General features: G+C 55.8%; 1 protein-coding gene across 2 annotated transcripts in view; it reads right to left on the minus strand.

The window, feature by feature from the left end:
• Positions 1-705: 705 nt before the first annotated feature.
• Positions 706-20,025, minus strand: part of PEA15 (proliferation and apoptosis adaptor protein 15) — a 35,470-nt gene continuing 16,150 nt past the window's right edge. The window contains exons 2-5 of one of the 2 annotated variants that reach the window (XM_050929999.1): positions 15,671-15,719; positions 5,660-5,833; positions 2,976-3,131; positions 706-852 (exon numbers count right to left, since the gene is read on the minus strand). In XM_050929999.1, coding sequence (XP_050785956.1) covers positions 788-852; positions 2,976-3,131; positions 5,660-5,831 — 393 coding nt within the window. In that variant the 5' untranslated portion in view covers positions 5,832-5,833; positions 15,671-15,719 and the 3' untranslated portion in view covers positions 706-787. The remainder of the gene's footprint in view (positions 853-2,975; positions 3,132-5,659; positions 5,834-15,670; positions 15,720-20,025) is intronic. The other variant, XM_050929998.1, reaches the window with a different exon arrangement.

Below are 20,025 nucleotides of genomic sequence, written 5' to 3' on the forward strand. Positions count from 1 at the left end.
GCCTGCCCGTGCCGGGCTCCTTGGCACAACGCTCCAGTCCCTGCCCCCCTGCTGCAGCAGTCTCCCCAGGTGCTTTTGGGGCTGGGGTCCTGGAACAGCTAAAGGGCCTGATCCTGAGAGGCACTGGAAATGCAGGGGGAGGAGAGGCTGGGCCAGTGGGACAGCTGGCCCTAGTCGCACCACCTGGGTGAGTCTGCTCCCCCGAAGCCCCCCACCCCCCAAACCCACAGCTCTCATCACACCAGAGCTCTTTACCTGTGGGCCCTACCCTTTGCTTCACAGTGAGTTACCCGCTTGGGGACCCCACTGGCCCCTCCCCCACTCTCCCTCCATTCCTACTTTCCCTGCCTTCCCCCTCTTGCTCTCCCTTTTCCTTCCTCGGCTCCCTCCCGCCTCTGGGCTCTCTGCTGGGGATGTTCCCTTCGGATCCAGCCCCATCTCCCCTAACAAAGGGGCACGCATGAGTGCAGACCTGGCCTGGGAGAGGGGGAGGCATGGATCTCCGCTTGCATAGGAATGTCCCCCACCCAGCCCAGCCCCTCCCCCGGGGCTCCTCGGTATCAGCCATCCCATCCCCAAGGCCAGACACATGCGGGGGAGGGGGGCATTAGGATGTGTTAGTGACCAAAGCTCTCCCCTCTCCCTCGGGGGGCAGGAGGTGAGGAGTGGTGGGGGAGGAGGGGCGAGCAGGGCTGGTGGGGTGGAGGAGGGGATGACGGTGGTGGAGCGGGGTAGGGGTAAAGTGGTGGGCCTGGCAGCTGACCCCTTCTTCCTCCTCCCCCCCCACTCAGGCTTTCTTGGGTGGGGGGGCCAGTTTGATGATCTCTTCTTCCGAGGGCTGCCGGATGATGTCTGCAGAGAAATAGGGGAGGAGAGTGAATGAGGGTGCTGGGGGGGGGATTTCCTCAGTCGTCCCCCCACCCCATTTAACCCATAGGCTGGCCTGCTACAGGCTCTGTAGGACTGTGAGGGATGTCACCCCTGGTGGCTCCCACGGAGCAGCTAAGGGCCTACTGTGGCTGCCAGCCGAGCGGCTCCGTGCATGCCGACAGTCGCAGGCCCGGGGCCCTGCTCGGTTCTGGACATGTCCTGGGGTTGAGCGCCGGCAGGTGGCTCTGTGCCTCTGAAACAAGGCGGGGCTCAGACTGGGGAACTCCAGGAATGGCCCCTTCCCCCACTGCCCGTAGACCCACGCGCGGCTCCCCCCGGAAATCACACACGGAGGAAAGATGCATCCTTGTGACCCTGCTGTGGCCACGGGCCTGGTGCCAGGCGGGTCCTGCGCTGCCTGGGGGACTGTTCGCGTCTGTCACAGCCACCCGCCAGCTCGGTCACCCGGCCCCAGCACTGCCTGCCGTGTTTGGGCTCCCAGAACGGCAGGAGCAGAGTTAAATTTGGCAGCGAAGGGGGGGCCCCCATCCCCTAGCCCAGCGCTCAGGCTCCCAGGTCCAGGCTGAGTGCCCCTGGGAGAGGGGGCAGTCTTGCCATCTGGATCCTCACTGGAAGGCCTGGTTCCCCTTCAGCAAGGTCACTCAGCCCCCGTCACTCAGCCCCCCCAGGGAGGATCCAAGCCCAGAGAGATGTTGCTGCTACTTGAAGCCCAGGGAGCCAGCACCAGGCAGCGCCGCCCCTCCCACCCCCATCCTGTCCCTCAGCCCCACTGGCAACTGCAGGTGCCAGGAGTGTTGCGGGAGGATGAGGTGCTGGCCTGGTAACTGTGGGTGCCATCCTGCTGGGGCCCAGAGGAGAAGGCGGGACTATCGCAGTGACGAGGGGTGGGGTGGGCAGCGAGACTGTGGCAAAGATCAGCCCTGTCTCCCTAATGCCTGTTGCCCAGGGTGACCAGGTGTCCGGTTTTTGACCAAAACATACGGTCGAAAAGGGACCCTGGCGGCTCTGGCCGGCACCGCCAACCAGGCTGTTGAAAGTCCTGTGCGCAGTGCTGTGGAGCTAAGGGAGGCTAGTCTCTCCCCGGCCTGGGGCACTGCGCTGTGCCCCGGAAGTGGCCAGCAGGTCCGGCTCCTAGGCAGGGGGGCCATGGGGCTCCGTGCGCTGTCCCTGCCCCAAGCACTGGCTCTGCACTTCCATTGGCCAGTTTCCAGCCAATGGGAGCAGGGGGGTGGTGCCTGCGGGTGACAGCAGCGCATGCCATGGAGCCTCCTGTCCCCTTCCTGGACCCCAGAGCCCTCACCCCACCTGCACATCAGGCCCCTGCCCCAGCCCAGAGCCTCCTCCAACACCCTTCAGCCCCAACCTACCCCAGAGCCCTCACTCCCTCCTGCACATCAACCCCATGCCTCAACCCGCAGCTCCCTCTCACACTCTGAATCCCTCAGCCCCAAACCCCACCCTGGAGCCCTCTCCTGCACCCTAAACCCTTCATCCCCAGTCCCACCCCAGAACTCGCACCCCTAGCCGGAGCCCTCCCTCCCTCCCACACCCCAACCCCCTGCCCCAGCTCAGAGCCCCCTCCCACACTCTAAACCCCTCATTTCTGGCTCCACCCAGGAGCCCGCACCCCCATTTAGAGCTCACACCCCCTCCCACACCCCAACCCCCTGCCCCAGCCCAGTGAAAGTGAGTGAGGGTAGAGGAGAGTGAGCCACCGAGGGAGGAGGAATGTAGTGAGTGGGGGTGGAGCCTCAGGGAAGGGGCGGGGCTAGAGTATTCAGTTTTGTGCCAATAGGAAAGTTGCCAACCCTATGGTCACCCTGCACTCCCCCACAAGCACCCCGCCCCAAGTCTCACACTGCTCCCCCATGCCCTGGCTGCAGGGAAACGCCCTTCTCCCCAGCGTCTGGCCTTTCCCAATAACCCCAGGCAGGGACCCGCGCCCCACATCTCCTGCCACCCCTGCAGCAGGACCCAGGAGGGCACCGCACACCCCAGCCAAGCCCTGAGTGGAGGGGACCCGGGGTCTCGTGTCCCATGGTGGGGGATGGTCTTGCCCATGCGTGTGTAGGGGGGGCTCTGACCTTTGTACTTCTTGGCGCTGGGAATACGGGTGAGCTTGGTGTCCACCTCGTCCTCCTCGGAGATCTTCAGCACCTGGGTGCGGTACTCCACCACCACCGTCAGCAGGTCCGGGCGCCGCGAGATCTCAAAGATGTGCTCGATGTACGAGAGGTTGTCTGTGTGGGCACAGCATGGGGGTGACAGGGTGAGAACCGGGTGGGGGAGGAGAGATGGGGGTGAGAGCCCGGCAGGGATGAGGGAGGAAGGGTGAGAGCCCAGCAGGGATGGGGGGCGGAGGGGGTGAGAAGCACGGGCAGGGGAGGGAGGGTAAGAATTGGATGGGGGTGAGAGCCCAGCAGGGACGGGGGAGGGATGAGAGCTGGGTGCAGCTGACTCCCCTCAAACCCAGACTCGAGGACTGAGACCCAGAGGGAGCCCAACCCCCAGCCTGAGCCAGAGAGCAGCTGCAGCAGCCGCTCTCTGCCCAAGGCCCTGCCCGCGGGGTGGGGATCATCCTGTCCCCCCACACCCAGGGCCTCAGCTCACCACACTGAACTGACTCACGCGTGCTGTGCGTGTGGGCGCAGTCCGGGCCTGGGAAGCAGCCTGTCTCTTCCCGCTCGGGAGGCAGGTTGCACTGATCTGAGTTTCATTTAACAATGAGACAGGAGATGCTGTGGTTTCCCCAGGTGTAGGAAAGAAAAGCCATAAGAGCTCAGTACGGGCCCCTGTCTGCCAGGGAACCAGCAGCCCCTCCAGTGGGGATCTGTGCTTAGGGCAAAGACTGACAAAGCTGGGGGGCTGCGGGTCAGGATTGAGGGGCACTGGCAGAGCTGGAGGGCAGGCGGGGAGCCCAGGGCTGGGCTAGCAGGGGGCTGCGGGTCAGGACTGAGGGGCATCAGCAGAGCTGTGGGGGGGGAGCTCAGGGCTGGGATAGCTGGGGGCTGTGGTTCTGGATTGAGAGGCACCGGCAGAGCTGTGGGGGGCATGGGGGACCCAGGGCTGGGCTAGCAGCGGGCTGTGGGTCGGGACTGAGGGGCACTGGCAGAGCTGTGGGGGGCATGGGGGACCCAGGGTTGGGCTAGCAGCGGGCTGTGGGTCAGGATCGAGGGGCACTGGCAGAGCTGTGGGTGGGATGGGGGACCCAGGGCTGGGATAGCTGGGGGCTGCGGGTCGGGATTGAGGGGCATTGGCAAATCCCATCTCTGACTGGGACCGCAGGGAGCCAGAAAGGAAAAGACCAGAAAGGGCTAATATTCTGAGCCCAGCAAGAAGGGCCTTGGCAGCTGTTCTCTCTCTCGTCTGAAAGACGGCAGCACCCCCTGCAGCACAGCACCCACCAAGCCAGTGCCTCAGTTTCCCCATCTGTATAATGAGGACACCATCACCCTTAGCTTGAATTGCAAACAATCCCAGCCCTGCCTAGCACTACACTTCTCTTTCTGGGCCAAGCTCACTTGGAACTCCACGGCCACCTGCGGGACGGCTCCTTCTGCTCTAAACGCCCAGGCTCCTCTCACCCGAGCTACAGGAGAATCCCCACTGGCACCCTGTCGTACAGAGCCTATGCTCAGTTCTGCAGCCAGGCAGCAGTGATAACTAACCAGCTCCTTATGGTGCAAAGCCTGCATCAAGGGGACCGACCCCCATAAGACGGACAGGGAAGGGCTCAGTCTGTCAATGCCTGGTGTACATGCTCTCCCCTGCCCCCTGGGGAGCAGAGCCCCCCTGCCCCCTTCAGACGCACACACATGCGCCATCCATGTACCACTTTCACCTCCCAGTAACACATCTCAGGTCTCCTGGCTGGGCCTGCTGAGTCACTGTCTCTCCTGGGAACTGGGACCAGCTGTTCCCAAGGCAGCTGGGCTGACTCACAGGGCTGGGCTGCTTTCACCTCTAGGTCTCCCTGGCTGGGGAAGGAGGGCTGGTAGAGACCCTGGGGCAATCTGCTTCCTGGGGTGGCACAGCCTGCGTTCTCCCTGCAGCTGCTGCAAAGCGCCATGTGGATGCAGGGGCCACGTCGCAGACACAGAGCTCCTGAGATCAGCCCGTGGCTAGTGTGAATCGGCCATTTCCGCAAGGAGCTGAGGTGCCAGCCCTTACAAAGGGCTGTCCCAGCATGCACTGGGCTCCGCATGGATTCTCAGAGTGTAGGGTGGGTCATGGGGTCATGTCACTTTCCTTGGAAGCCTCAGTCAGGAATTGGGAGGGACACCGCCCTTGCCTACCCCACAATGGGGCACCCCCTTGCACATGGATGGGAGCCCCCCTTTGTCTGCCAACTGCAGTGTTGGTGATCCAGCCTCCTTTGGCAGGTGGGTGTTGTTCTATAAAAGATGTCATTAAGGGTCCCATGGCATTGGGAGGGAAGAACCCAGGTGTCCTGGCCCCACTCTGGGAGGGGAGAGAGAGACGGATCACTGAGGCATCCATCCATTGGATCTATCTGTCCTTCCATCCCCAACATCTATCAACAGGGACCCAGCCATTGGACAAAGCCCTAGAGAGGAGTGGACTGAACAATAACCGTGTTGGGCAGCATGGACACTGGGTTGGGCAGTCAAAGCTCACTTAGCAGCCTGCAGTGCCACCCGCAATTCAGGAACAGGGCTCGGGCCTGAGGGGCGTGAGCAGAACTGTGCGTAGGGGCAGTAGGTCTGGGCTAGCAGGACCGAGCCGCGACAGCCATGCACATGCTCACCTTTGTCCAACTTGTTGTGCTCCTCCAGGAAGCTGAACCAGTCTTTGCTCGTGGTGATCGCCTCGTGCTTCTCACTAGGGATGTCCTCCTTGCAGGCCGACTTCAGCTGGTCCAGGTCCTCGTTGGTGATGTTCTCCGCCAGCTCCTCCAGCAGGCTGCAGTACTCCGCCATCGCTGCAGGGGGACCACACGGTTAGACCCAGCCCCGGCAGGCCAGTTACCGACCTGAACTGGGAGCCGCCTTCCCTTGCCAATGGCACCTGGGTGCAGTCAGCAGGGAGGGGTTTCAGCCCAGTGCCCAGGGCAATGAATTTGGGGCTGTCTAGGCCCAGGTCCCACATGGTTCAAAGAGGAGAGCCCATAAAGAGGAGAGCTGGAATATTATACAAGAATTGCGAGATGACCCTGGAGACAGTAGTGTCAGAAATGGGATGAAATTCAATTGTACCAAGTGCAAAGTCATGCACTTAGGGGCTCATGATGATAATTTCTGTTACGAGCTGGCAGCTTATCAATTGGAAGCAACAGAGGAGAAGAGAGAATTAAGTTTAGAATTTGGAGAATGAAAGGAGGGTAATATAATTAATGCCAATCAGCATGGGTTTATGAAATATAGATCCTGTCAGACTAATGTGATGCCGGTTTTTGATGAGATTACATGTTTTGTTGATAAACGGTGTTGTAATATATGGAGACGTCTGCAAGGTGTTTGAGTCAGTAAGGAACTTTCCCTCTGCTCAGATCAGCAGTGACCTTGTGGAGGGGTTTAACTTTGGCTGTTGGGTTTAATGTGCGGGTGCTCATGGGCCTGTACTATGGAGGTTGGACTAGATGATCTGGTGGTCTCTTCTGACCTTAACTCTATGGTGTTAGGAGTGGGATCCATTCAGAAACCAGAGACCTTTTGGCCAACACCTGTCTCTGTGATGGACTGATATAAATGCCCTGCAGCCAGAGCTCTAAAGGCAAAGAAGGTCTCTCAGGTGGGGGTGGCATGTCCCCTTGGGCACAGGGTGTTGGTGGGCAGCCACTGGGCTGTATTTTCCAGATATTGCCCTTGGTAGCAGGCACAATTTTGGGCAGAGACGCTAGGTGTGTAAAGAAAAGGAAAACAAGATCCTTAGAGATTTCCAAGCCAGCAGCTGGATCCTCCTTAGGTCTGTCAACTCCACTTCAGCAATTCCAGCAGATGCCGACCAGTCTTTCTTATGCACAAGATTAAAGGGCAGGTTTGACAGGTCTGCCACCTGCCCACGCAGCTCACTCTGAGCGCCATGGCCCTTGGGGTGCAGGCTCCAGCAAAGCTTTCAGAGCAATGGGCTGTCAGGCAGCAGCACATAAGCAGTGTATAGCAGGCCTATGTGATAAGCATGTGTATGAGTAGAGATATCTAGGGCTGTGGGTGTCTCTCTATAGGTGTTTGCCTATGGATACAAGTGCGTGCACCTGTGGATGGCTGCCTGGCAGCTGAGTGTGCCCAGGGGGGCCCAGGAAGAGCAGTTTGCTCCAAATCTGATAACAGCCACTCTGGGAGCTTTCTATCCTAAAGCAGGAAGTTCGGGGCTACTGGATTCCCCATTGTTCTGAACCTATTCTATTGATCTTACCTTGGCCCCAGTGAACTCCCCTAATAACCCGCACCCGCACTCTGCATTGCTTCCAAGTTGGCACAGCCCCCTGAGGGGTCTGTTAGCCCCAGCCCGAGGCACAGGTTAGAGATCACAGTTCAAATCCCGGGGCTTGCTCTGGGATCTGCACAGAGATGTGGGACCTGGAGCCCAAACAATTCCTACCCATAAGGACTCTGCAGGCACGATTTCCACCAGTGGCAGTGGCCAGCCTGGCTTTCCTGACAAACGTGGCCAGAGCCCAGGGTTTTACTGCTGCTGAGTTTGGTCCCAGGAGGCAGAAATCTGCCAACTTCCTGGGGAAAATGTCTCTGGTTTTGTCATCCAGATAAGACTGCCCAGCAGGAGCTGGGGGAGGGGCAGAGGGGGGTGAGCAAGAGTGTGTGTGTGTGTGTGTATGTGAGTGTGTGTGTGTACACACACTGAAGAGGGGTTTGTTCATTTTCAAGAACGGAAGGAAGGGTTGGAGTGAACTGCCGCTCTCCCGCATTCTTGTTCTCTCTCATTATACTGCTACCCTGTCATGCCTGCTCCCATCCATCCGTTAATGACCCAGGAATTTGGGGGACTGGCCAGATTTTCAGACAGTTTTTGGCAGATTAAGGCGAGGCACCGAACCAGTGACCTGGATAAGAAAGACGCCTCCACTCGTTGATAAACACGCCATTTGGTGACACTTGTTCCTTGCTCGGAGGCTGCTCAGCAGGGAGATGCCGGGGCTGGTGACCAGACCCAGACATTCACCCTCCCAAGTAGCAACGCACAGAGCCCATGGCAGGCACCGGAGCTCTCCCAGTTCTCCCAGCTTGCTCGCACACCCCACTGCACACACTCATGCACACCTATACTGCTATTTTGAGGGATACTCCAAGCCCTGCACACTCACTAACTCCCCCCCATAATCACACCCAGTCCCACAGCCCTGTCAAATCACACTCGCACCCCAGTACAATCACACCCAGTCCCACAGCCCTGTCAAATCACAGTCGCACCCCAGTACAGTCCCACAACCCTGTCAAGTCACAATCACACCGTAGCACAATCATACCCAGTCCTACAGCCCTGTCGAATCTCACACACACCCCCAGCAGTACACAACACATATTCCTACACAATTATTCTCACACATACAACTCTGCACAACGCCACACTCACACACCCCTACACAATGACATACACACAATAGACACCATCACTCTGATGCACTCGTCTTCTGAGCTCAGACACTGACCCCTCAAACACACGCCTTACACAATGACACAAAGCCCAAGTGCGCACGCACACACAGAGCAAACAGCATCATTCTGCTCTCCCTAGCCCATCACTCCCCTGCGCACACACCCTCCACAGTGACATACACCCTCCACAGTCACTCATACCACTCCACAATCACTCAGCGTGTGTGCACAAACACATCCACGCACACACACACAGCGCAGCGAGAACACTAGGACTGTGGCATCAGTGGGATCAGGCCGGCTGGGCTGTGACTCATTTGATGCTCATTGGTTCTGACAGAGACGGGAGCTGCACATAGCAGAGCGCTGGAGACACCGCGACACACACAATCAGGTCACACTTCACTGCACACTCACCCCTATCCACACGTGCCTCTCTTTCCCCAAGCACTGAGCACCCATCTGCCTATGGTGAGAGAGACAGAGCTGAACCGATTCTGCCCAAGCACTCTCACCTATCTTGATACCCTCAACACCCCGCCATCTAATGACATCCCCCAAAGGTAACAAATTCTAGTAGGCCCAACACACACACACGAAAACATCTATTGACAGCCCTCATATACACAGATATACATGCGCTCCATCTACTAACACCCACAAAGACAGATCCTGACACTCCCCAGTACACACACATCACATCTGATGCCCCGCCAATAGAATGACACTAACACCCCCTGCCTCGTGACAACTGCACTGCACACAGGTATTTATGGAACCATACCCTGCTCCTTCCCCTGTTCCCAGACATGCTGCCCCCCAGCCTCATCCCTCTCCTGTTCCAGCCCCAGTGGGGCCATAAAGACATTGGCCGAGCGAGGGGAGTTCAGAGAGGGGCAGGCAGGGGGGGCAGGAGAGAAGCATGAGTTATGGGGAGAGAGGAAAAGGGTTAAATCCACCGGGCTGGGCAATGGCAGAGGAGGAGAAGCATCTTCAGAGCCCTGATGGCGAGTCCCCCGGGGGAAAGGTGGGCAGCCCTGTTGCTCCATGGTAGGGGAATAGATCTGGCTGCAGGGTACAGACTCCCCAAGGGGGTGCCATTGGGAGTCATAAGAACATAAGACCGGCCGTACCGGGTCAGACCAAAGGTCCATCCAGCCCAGTATCCTGTCTCCCAACAGTGGCCAATGCCAGGTGCCCCAGAGGGAGTGGACCAAACAGGCAATGATCAAGTGATCTCTCTCCTGCCATCCATCTCCACCCTCTGACAAACAGAGGCTAGGGACACCATTCCTTACCCAGCCTGGCTAATAGCCATTAATGGACTTAACCACCATGAAGTCCTGGGCTGCGGGGAAAGTCTGTAGGGGAGACCTCATGCTGGGCCCTAGGTGCAGGAGGAGATGGGACCTGTGGGGGTTTCCCCAAGCCTGAGATCTGGCATCCAAACTCTGACAACAGGGCACAATATCGCCCCAGAGCCCAGCCCCCCATCCCTTGCGCTGAGCCGCCTCGTTTCCTCTTGGTTGCCCTGGAAACCACTGCCATCCACCATGACGGTAAAGACGGTCACCATGGCAACCACTATTTCTTTCACTTAATGTTGTCTTTTCTCTCCTTCTCCCCGGGGTAGCACCCCCTCCCCCCATCCCGCACACCTGGCGCCTGGAGAGACATTGGGTGGGGATGTGGGGGGAGGACAACGGGGGTTGGTTCTCACAGGGCCCAGATTGTCTCTGATCTTTCCTGACGGAAAGGGGGCAGGGAGGCCAGCAGCCAGCCAGGTGGTGCTGGCATGGGGGCAAAGTGGGGCTACATCCATCCATCCCCAGCATCTGTCCGTCCGTCCATCCATCCATCCCCAATATCCATCTGTCCATCCATCCATCCCCAATATCCATCTGCCACAGAATCTGTGTGTCAATCCATACATCTGTCCACAGTACCGATCCTTCCACCGTAACCAGCCACCGATCACCTATCACATCCAATGCCCCAATTCCTCCATCCCCAGAAACTACCCCTCCCTTCCTCCAACCCCACATCATTCTCCGGGATCCATCCAACTCCTTCATCTCTCTAACATCTCCCTCCATCCCCACGTCTCTGGGGCTTCTATAGCACTCTCAACCCGGCCCCGCACCCCGATTTTGGTAAAGATTTGGGACAGAGACCCCAGGCTTTGCTGCTAACAGTCCAGCTGGGTTTATTTTGTCCCTCTCAAGAGGCATTTCCTGAGCTAAGAATGTGTGTCCTTGGCATGACCACTACAGGGTGCTGAAAGCTGGATGCCCCTGTCCCTACGCTGCCCAACAAAACATCATCCCCTCTGGAGTAACCAGATTTACCAAGAACAAACACTGGAGCCAGACTGGGATCCCACCACGACTTTCACAATGGACCCAAGCAACATACCTGGAGCCAAACACGCCCGCAGTGGTGGTGCCCAAAACCCAGGCCTGCACCCACAGCCAATTCCTACAAAGCCCTTTGCCCTGCCGCACCCACTCTCCCCTTTTGCTGCAAGGAGCTCACGAGTGCTCAAGACTGGGACAGGGCAGCCGGATGGAGACCGGAAACGTTGGATCCAGGAGAAGGACCGGAATCTTATAAACAACTGAGGGCAGTTAGCTAACCAGATACTCCCATCCCCAGATAACCCCACTGCCTGCCTGCTCAGTTCAGGATCTCCCCCCATTTACTCCTTCCAGGCTGTGATCCAGCCAGGCCCTGAGCCCTTACCCCTCACTGGATATCCAGGCATCTTCTGTCCTTCTAGCAACAGCCTCCTCCCTCCCCTCCAGCCACACCCTCTCCCCACTGCAGGCATGAGAGTCTCCTCCTCTGCAGCCCCACCTCCCTCGCATCTCTCCACTGACAGAGCTGTATCCGTCTCACCAAACATCACGTTATCTACCCAAGCGTTGGGCTCAGGGATCCAATCTAACCCCTTTCTAGAGTCTGAGACTGTTCTCACCAGCCCCATCTCACTACTACACCATCCGTTCATTTCGAGTGGTCACGATCCCCTCTCCTGTTGCAGGCCGGCCATGCCCCAGCTATGCACAGGCCAAGGGGGAAGGAGGGCGTGTGTAGCATGCGCATCCAAGCGCCTTTCCTGGCCCCGTTTTCTCTCCATAGAAACCTCACGGGCCACCCTCTTTCTCAGGGCTGCTTTTCTATTCTCTGCGTTTCACTGGGAAGGGGAAATTCCTGTTGTGTTTCTTTAAAGGGAAACGTTTCCCAGCTGGCCCGTCTTCCTGAAACAATGAATCACTGGCTAGGCTCTTGGCCTGGTCTCCTGGGTTCTTTTTTCCGCTGTTGTTCCAGGATTTTTTTGCACGCAGTATTCCAGGCTGCCCCTGCAACTTGTGAGTGTGGTGCACAGGGGGATCCTTTCTCTGCCGGTCTCTCCCATTCACTCCATCCCAGGGAAGGTTTCCTCTCCATTCATCCGCGCCTTTCACTTCTCATTCCCCCCGACACTTTCATTCTGACTGGTTTTCGCTCTTCTCCCTTTTCTTCTCCCCCCCTTTTGTTTTGTTTATTCCTTTCTCTCCCTTTTGTCCCGCCGGCGTAACACAGCCCTTCAGGGATAATAAACTGCCCAGCCTGGCTTCCTGCCCATTTCCCAGGCAAGCTGGGTGGCACGAAGAAAAGAGAAGGATACAGAGATGGCTGGAAGTGCTGTTAGAGGAGGGGGGCTGGGGGTTAGAACTCGTGGGTTCTATTCCCAGCTTTGGGAGGGGAGTGAGGTCTAGTAGTTAGAATGGGGACACGAGGAGTCGGGTCCTCTAGGTTCTCTGCCTAGATCTGGGAGAGGAGTGGTTCCTATCTTTCCCAGGGGTAAGCTGCCCCAATGCCAGTCTCTCCTCATGCTAGTGCAGTACGTATTCACTAGTGCAAAGAACACCCGGAAAGGCTCGGCTCAGTTCTCTGAACCCAAGTCAGCCCAGCGCAGTCCATGTTGTTCCAGCTCCCATCTGCCTTTCCCAAGTCAGTCTGGCCAGGCCTTGACCGTTCCAGTCTCATGCCCCAAACCCTGAATGGCCAGTACCCTCCGAGCCAAATGCCATTGACTTCCATGGGCATTTGGACCCAGAACAACTGCTCCAGGGCAACATGGCTGTACGTGTCCCACCTGCATCCCAGTTCATGGCGCGTCTCTTTCACTTTGCAAGTTTTACAGAAAATCCTCTAGGGTTAATCTCTACAAGCTCTCAAACAGAGGGATAAAGATTTCCCCGACCCCCAAGCCATTACAGGTTACTGTGGACTTATACAAATGTTACAGCAAACAGACAATAGCCTTGAACCAATAGGAAAGGGGTCACCAGCCAATCTCAAAGCAAGATGAACCACAGCACCCCCTACTGCCCATTAGAGTCATATGCCCTGCACCGTCTCTGTGACAGCAAACCCACCAGACAGGTGCACTGGACTGGTGGATAAGCTTTGGCTAAACCAGGGCACCTGGCTTCTGTTCTCAGCTCGGCCATGGACTCGCTCGGTGACCGTGGGTAAGTCTCCGTGCCTCAATTTTGCCATAGTAAAACAGGGATAATAAACCTGATCTTCCTTGTAAATCTCTTTCAGATCTGTGGAGGAAAAATGCTATAGAACTATTATCCCTGCCTAAGATGGTGGATGAGAAACTGATCCCAGAAATTACTCCATGGCAGCTTAACAGAAGGCGACCAATAATGTCTGACTGGTCATTATACGAAGGCCCCTTTGCAGCACTCTGGTAGGGTAAAGGGGCCTTCCCCTAAATAAGCATCAGGCCCAATAGCCTCTGGCTGCAGGAACTGTGGTGCGGGGGTTAACAGGTGACATTTTGTCAGTGATCGGGGGGGGCCACTTTGGGTCATTTATTGCATGTCAGTTGTATGTTATCACATGAGATCTGTTACAGCATGTTCTGAGGGTACACGTGTCAAGTCAATTATTGTACATAAGTTATAACATGTGCTTTCAGTTACTGCAGTCCAAATATTACCCATGGTAAATTATCGCCTGTCTATTATGGCATGATAATGTGGTCATTTATGGAATGATCGTTCCATGGTATCACAAGTGAGATCAACTGTCAGAAGTCCCATGTCATTAGGGCATGTGCTTTTGTTTATCCCAGGGCAGTTACCACGTGTCATGTTGGTTATCATTGTTGTGGCATGTGGGGTAATTTCTGGCACACCAGTTGTGTGCGGTGACATGTGAGATCAGCTATGTCATGTATCACACACATCAATCAGGACAGCTAGTGTGGGTCTGCTATGTCATGTGTGATCATGTAGGACATGCCAGCTGTAGATGATTGCATACTATTTATGGGATGTGCTGTCATCACATGTGGAGTTACAGCATGTGGCATCATTGCATGTAGTTGCAGCATGTGCTGTCCATTATCCCGCGTCAGTTACCATGTGTCAGGCGGGTTATCATGGGGCCCTCATGGAACACAAGCTCAGTAATTGGGTGTTAGTTAAATGCCGGCACGTTCCCTGAGGCTAGCAATAAATCAGGCCCTTCTATCTGCCGCTTAATGCATCTCCAAAGCGATCCTCATCTATTGCTATTTAACTGGATCCCAATAACAGTCTGGCTCAGAGATGACAGCTCCCAGGGGGCCATGGAGGGAAAACAAGCCCACGCTCCTGGCCTCAGCCTACTCACGGGCTCCCCAAGGCCTGTCTGAGCAGCGGCCCCTGCACACCCCATGACTCAGGGCACTCAGGACAGTGTTGGCTTCTTCAGACACCAGAAGGGCCTGGAGCAGGCAGACAAGATGCAACCCTGCCCTGTCCCACTCAGGGAATGTAGAGATCAGGGTCTCCCCATCTCCCAAACTGCAGGGAAGCCAGGGCTTAAGTCCCCCTCTCCTCTCTGTGTGGGGAAACTCCAGCTCCCCTTTGGGGGCTCCAGAACAGGAGGTCCCCAGAGCCAGCCCCAGAGGAGGTGAGCTGGGGGGAGGACACACTCACTCCACTACAGAGGCAGGTGAAACCTCCAGGGGCAGGAGCCCATCTCACCCTGTGCAACCCGCTGCTGTTTCACATGGAGACAGGATTTTCCTTTGCTTCCTGTCCCAAAGTGCCAAGCAGCTGTTACACAGCTGCCCCATCCCACTCCAGAGGTGGCTGCATTTCAGCAAGGAGGGGAAAGTGAGACATCAGGGCAATAACACATAGCAATGGAGGCGGGAGGAGGAGTTTAACTGAGGGGAGGGGTGGGTTATGAAAAGAGAGGCCCCAAGGCCCAAGCAGCAGCAGGGAGGGTCATGGGTGAAGAAAGCTGATGGTTTCACTTTGCTCCAGACAATCAAGCCTTTCAAGCTCCTGGTAATTGAAGCCATGAGGCATCAGCCTGACACTCGGGAAGAGGAGAGACTGGTGGAGCTGGAAGGAAGGGGGCTGGCTGGGGGATCCCAGGGAGCAGTCTGCAGGAAGCTCCAGAATGGCATCCCAGGGATTGTTTCCCACACCCCAACCACCCCCCCGATACTCACTGCAATTCCAGGCGAGTCCCAGGGACTGACCAAATTCAATCAGCGGCTGGGCTCTAGACGATTAAACCGGCATTCCCAGGGAGAGATCAGCACACAGTGGTGATGGTGACACGTGTGGGGCATAGGAACACACAGTGGGGACATACAGTGACACCACTGACAGACAATCCAACCTCAGCATCACGCTGCCCTAGAACCCCAATGGGCCAATCAAACCTTACCGTCACACTGATCTAGAACACCCGCAGGCCAATCCAACCTTACTGTCACACTGCTCTAGAACACTCACGAGCCAATCCGACCTCAGCATTATACTGCTCTGAAACCTCTGTGGGCCAATCCAACCTTACTGCCACACTGCCCTAAAACCCAAATAGGCTAATCCTACCTTATTGTCACACTACTCTAGAACACCCAAGGGCCAATCCAACCTTAGCACACTGTTCTAGAACACCCATGGGGCAATCCAACCTTATTGTCACACTGCTCTAGAACATCGGTGGGCCAATCCAACTTCAGTATCACATTGCTCTAGAACTCTTGTTGGCCAGTCTGATCTCATTATCAAACAGTTGGGAATTTTCATCATCCAGCCCTTTGTCTACTAATTTAAAGAGCTCATTAGGCAAAAGAGCGAATGTCATCCTGGGAGGCATAAACAGGGGAATCTCGAGAAGGAGCAGAGAGATTATTTTACCTCTATATTTTGCACTGGTGCGACAGCAGCTGGAATCCTGTGTCCCGTTCTGGTGTCCACAGTTCAAGAAGAATATTGATAAATTGGAGAGGGGTCAGAGAAGAGCAACAAGAATGATTAAAGGATTAAAAAAAAAGCCCTACAGTGACAGACTGAAAGAGCTGAATCTCTTTAGTTTAACAAAGCAAAGATTAAAAGGTGACCTGATTACATCTTTAAATATCTACACTGGGAACAAGGATGGTCCAAGGTCAAACACGATCCAGTGGCTGGAAGTTGAAGCTAGACACATTCAGACTAGAAATAGAGGGGTAAATTTGCACTGGTAAGAGCAATTAACCATTGGAACAATTTACCAAGGGTTGTGGTGGATCTCCATCACTGACCCTTTTAAAATAAAGATAGGATTTTTTTCCTAACAGATCTGCTCTAGGAATTAGTTTTGGGAAGCTCTCTGGCCCATGTTATCCAGGAGGTCAGGCTAGATGATCACAGTGGTCTCTTCTGGCCTTGGAATCTAGGCATCTTGTCACAGATTTGTTCCCCTAAAAGGTACGCGTGGGGGTTCGAACCCATAGTACCACAAGCAGGAGCCACCTATGCCACTAGGGATCTCACTTCTCTGCTGTGTTGCTCAGTTTCTCCATCTATAAGGGACACATCCCCACCCCCAGTACAGGGGCTGAGATAATTAATACATATTTATACATAAATTATATTGCAAATTGCCATGTTACAGGGCTCTCACACCTTCTAAGGATCCTGAAGCATTAATGAATGAAGACTCATTCTCCCCCAGGGAAGACAGGTCAGTAAAGAGGTCAGCAAACAAACACCATCAATAAATACATTGCTCAGTGAATGAACACATTGGAGATGTAATTGCTCTCAGTAGCTAAATGTGTTACAGTCGCAGGCTGGATGGATCCATTCCATCCCAGTTAGTCATAATTCCAGTGACTAATGCAATGTGATTTGTTCCTTTGGGAGGGTGTTTGTAATCTATATTCCAATTCTCAGACTGAACTGAGATAAACTCCAAGCACAAAGCTCCCACCGTAACGTTATTTCTAGAACTAGCTGGGAAAAGAGAGAAATTCTGTGGTGGTGGTGGTGGTTTTTTCCCCCAAAATCCCACTCTACACCCTGCCCCCTCTTATTTAATTTTACAACATTTTCTGTAGCTGGCAGAAAAATGAGGAAGGGAAAACTCTCTCACACACACACACGCGCACACACACACACACACACACGCCTTCTCTTGCCCAGTGCATTGTACCGCATCACACAGCACTCAGTCAGGTGACAATAGTAGTGAGTTGCCTTCTTCCAACCCTCAACAAGGAACTTTATTAGAATGAGGAAAACAGGGTCATCCCTCCAGATGATCTGCCTTCACTTCGAATCTTCCCTGGCCCTGCTACTCAGACTGCTGGCTTCCCCCTGGGGACTGCCAGTCACAGCACAGGTAGCCTCCCAACCAGCAGCTGGACACTGCTGGGTGTTGAGCCCGGTCTCAGTGGTGCTAGACAGCGCTTCCTCCTGGCCATTCATGGGCAAAGCCAAGAGGGACCAAAATCCCTTTGGAGGGCAAGAATGACCTTGGAGAGGTAGACGTGGACTCAGTCATCTAGTGGGGGAATGGGGAGTGAGTGGCGTGGGAGCTGGAGTAGATCACATGGACTAGGAGATGCAGTGGCCTTCCCTATGGGGACACGGGGACCTGCAGTGTCCCTCACAGCACAGGACTACACTGGATCTAAAGGGAGATTCTTTATCCGGGCTGCTGGGCACAGACAGATCCTGTGGTTCTTCTTGGCTCTCCAGTTCCCAGCCCACAGCTCTGGCGGAAAGGACCCGGGATGGCACGCCTGGGGGAGGCATTCAGCTGGTGCTATGGTGGGCAGGGATTACTGGTTCAGTAATAAGACAAGGAGAAGGAGGCCAACCAGACCCTGCAATAGGCAGAGGAAGACTATGAAAGGGCTGCAACAAGTGACCACCCCCTTCTGCTTCCATTCATACCTTTCATGCAAAGTGCTTCCTGAATATGCATGAAGGGGCATGGCTCAGGGAGCTCCATTCACAAAAAGCAGCTTGCACACACCAGCTGGATGCTGTGATGAGAGTAATTATTTTCTCTCCCCAGCCAGGCTATTTTCTCAGTGGAGTGGCAAGGAAAAAGCAAGAAGGAGTTTGGTTTATGCTTCCTGTTATCCAGCTGGCTTGGGCCCATCCCCACTAACATCAAACATTTAAATTTGTTCTCCCTGGCTTCGGCCCTGCCCGCATTCCTGAACTGCTCTGCCACAGCCCCTCCCTCCGGAGAACAGAGCATTGTCTGGGAGCCAGGACTCCTGGGTTCCACAACACACACCTCTGGCAAGGGAGTGGAGTTAAATGCTTAAAGCCTCCTGGGTTGTCTAGAGGTTAGAGAAGGGAGACTGGGAGCTAGGACGCCAAGGTTCCTTTCCCAGCTCTTGGGCCTGTCACTTTCCCTTCCTGTGCCTTGATTTCCTGCTTCCTAACTTGCAGATAACAAAGAGCTGTGAGCTCCTCAGATGAAGGGCACTGTAGAAGCACACAAGACTTTGGATTTGGGGGCCACTGTTCAGCAGCAGCTACACTGGTGAATCTGGCCGGGGTAGGGTGTGTGTCTGCGGCTGAAATGTCTGATTCTCCCCACTCAGAACATCTTCACTTTCTTGGGCAGGCAAGGGTGCAGCGCAGGAGATGGTTGCACTGGAAACAGTACAGCTGCCCTGAGCCTGCGACTGGGTGAGGAAAGGCCCTAGAACAGGGGGGAGATCATGTCTGCAGCTGGCATGGGAGGGGGATGGATCCCACTGCTGGGCGCATGGATACAGAGCGCACCAGAAATGCATAGGGGATGCCAGGCAGACAGACCATTGCGGTTCCTCTGGGGTCAGGGGCAGTTGATTCCCTGTTAGAGGAGCTGCCCCACACAGACCCTCTGCAGGTCAGTCTCTCCCCAGCATGTGGTCCCTCCACACTCCTCTCTGTTCCTCCCAAGCCACTGGGAAACATGGGGGGCTGGCTTGACAGAGCAAATTAAAGTTTGTGGCCCTGGAAGAAATGTGAAATGGGCTGAGTGGCCTGATGGAGGTGGGGAGGCATCGGAGGGACACTCCCAGGGGATTGGAAGCAACAGTGGTTGGGTTTCTAGGCGCAAAGAAATCACCATGGCAACTGCCGAGTCCAGCATTATTTTAACCCTGACATCCCCTCCTCACTAGCTAGGTAGGATCGGTTCCCTTCCCTTTGCCTGGAGAGATCCTGGGGGCTCCAGGCGCCATCCTCCCCCCACAGTACTGCCAGCCAGGGGGGATACTCCTTTAGCTCAGGTGTCAGCTTTCCAGCATAGAAGGCCCTGGGATCACTCCCTGCTACTCCTGGGAAGCTGTAAGCAGCAGCAGGTCTGCTGCAGTATTTGCCTCTTATGATTAGACTGGGGTGGGAGGGTTGAAAAAGGGGTGCACTTCCTCCCACCCCAGGATGCAGGAGATGGGGGAGGGGAAAGGATGCAGTGGAGGGAGGTGGTGCTTGGAGTGAGTGGGCAGGGATGTTCTGGGTGCTCAGCAGCAGCTGGGAGCAAGGGAGTTCAGCCAGCCAGCCAGCCCCCAGCCACGTAGGGAGAAACACCATTGCATGGAAAGGCTGGAGGGTATAACTGAACCAGGCCCCCCACCCTGCCCCCATCCCCATCTCTAAATCAATGGTCCCTGTTTCTGCACTCTCTGGCAGCAGGGGAATTGGGGGTGGTACCTCAGAGCCCGGCAGGCCTGATCCAGCTGAGATTCCCAAGGAATTTGGTCCCCTGGAGCGACCTGCTAACCTGAACAGCCCAGCAGGAGGCACCAGCTGTTACAGCTCAAGATTCACCTGTTGCGCGTTCATAGGTGGATCACGGTGCAGGCCCCAGAGATCCCCCCCACCCCCCGAGTCCTGCCTCCAGCATGATGTGTCTCTCAGCTGCGGCAGGGACTCTCTCCACCTGGGTGGCCGGGCAATGCCCAGCCCAAGAGGGCCCTGATCTCAGCTGGGGCAGGGACCGTCTCTGCCTGCCTGTCTCAGCTGCTGCCATTAGAATGATCTGTGCGTTCCCTTAACGTTAGCACAGCCTGTCGGCTCCACGAGCACAGAGGAGAGAGAGGACTTCGTGCTCACCTCCTGCCTCCTCCAGCTGGCTGAGCTAACAACCCACCACATTAACGGGTGACCTAGCATCCGCAAGACAAGCCAACCTTCGACCTCGGCCAGACCCTGCTGGCCACTCCTAGACACCAAGTCTGCCAGCTGGCTGGTGGCCAGGGGCAGGAGATTTGACCCAGTGG

The sequence above is a fragment of the Gopherus flavomarginatus genome, chromosome 20 (assembly GCF_025201925.1).
Source record: "Gopherus flavomarginatus isolate rGopFla2 chromosome 20, rGopFla2.mat.asm, whole genome shotgun sequence".
NCBI classification, from domain to species: Eukaryota; Metazoa; Chordata; order Testudines; family Testudinidae; genus Gopherus; species Gopherus flavomarginatus.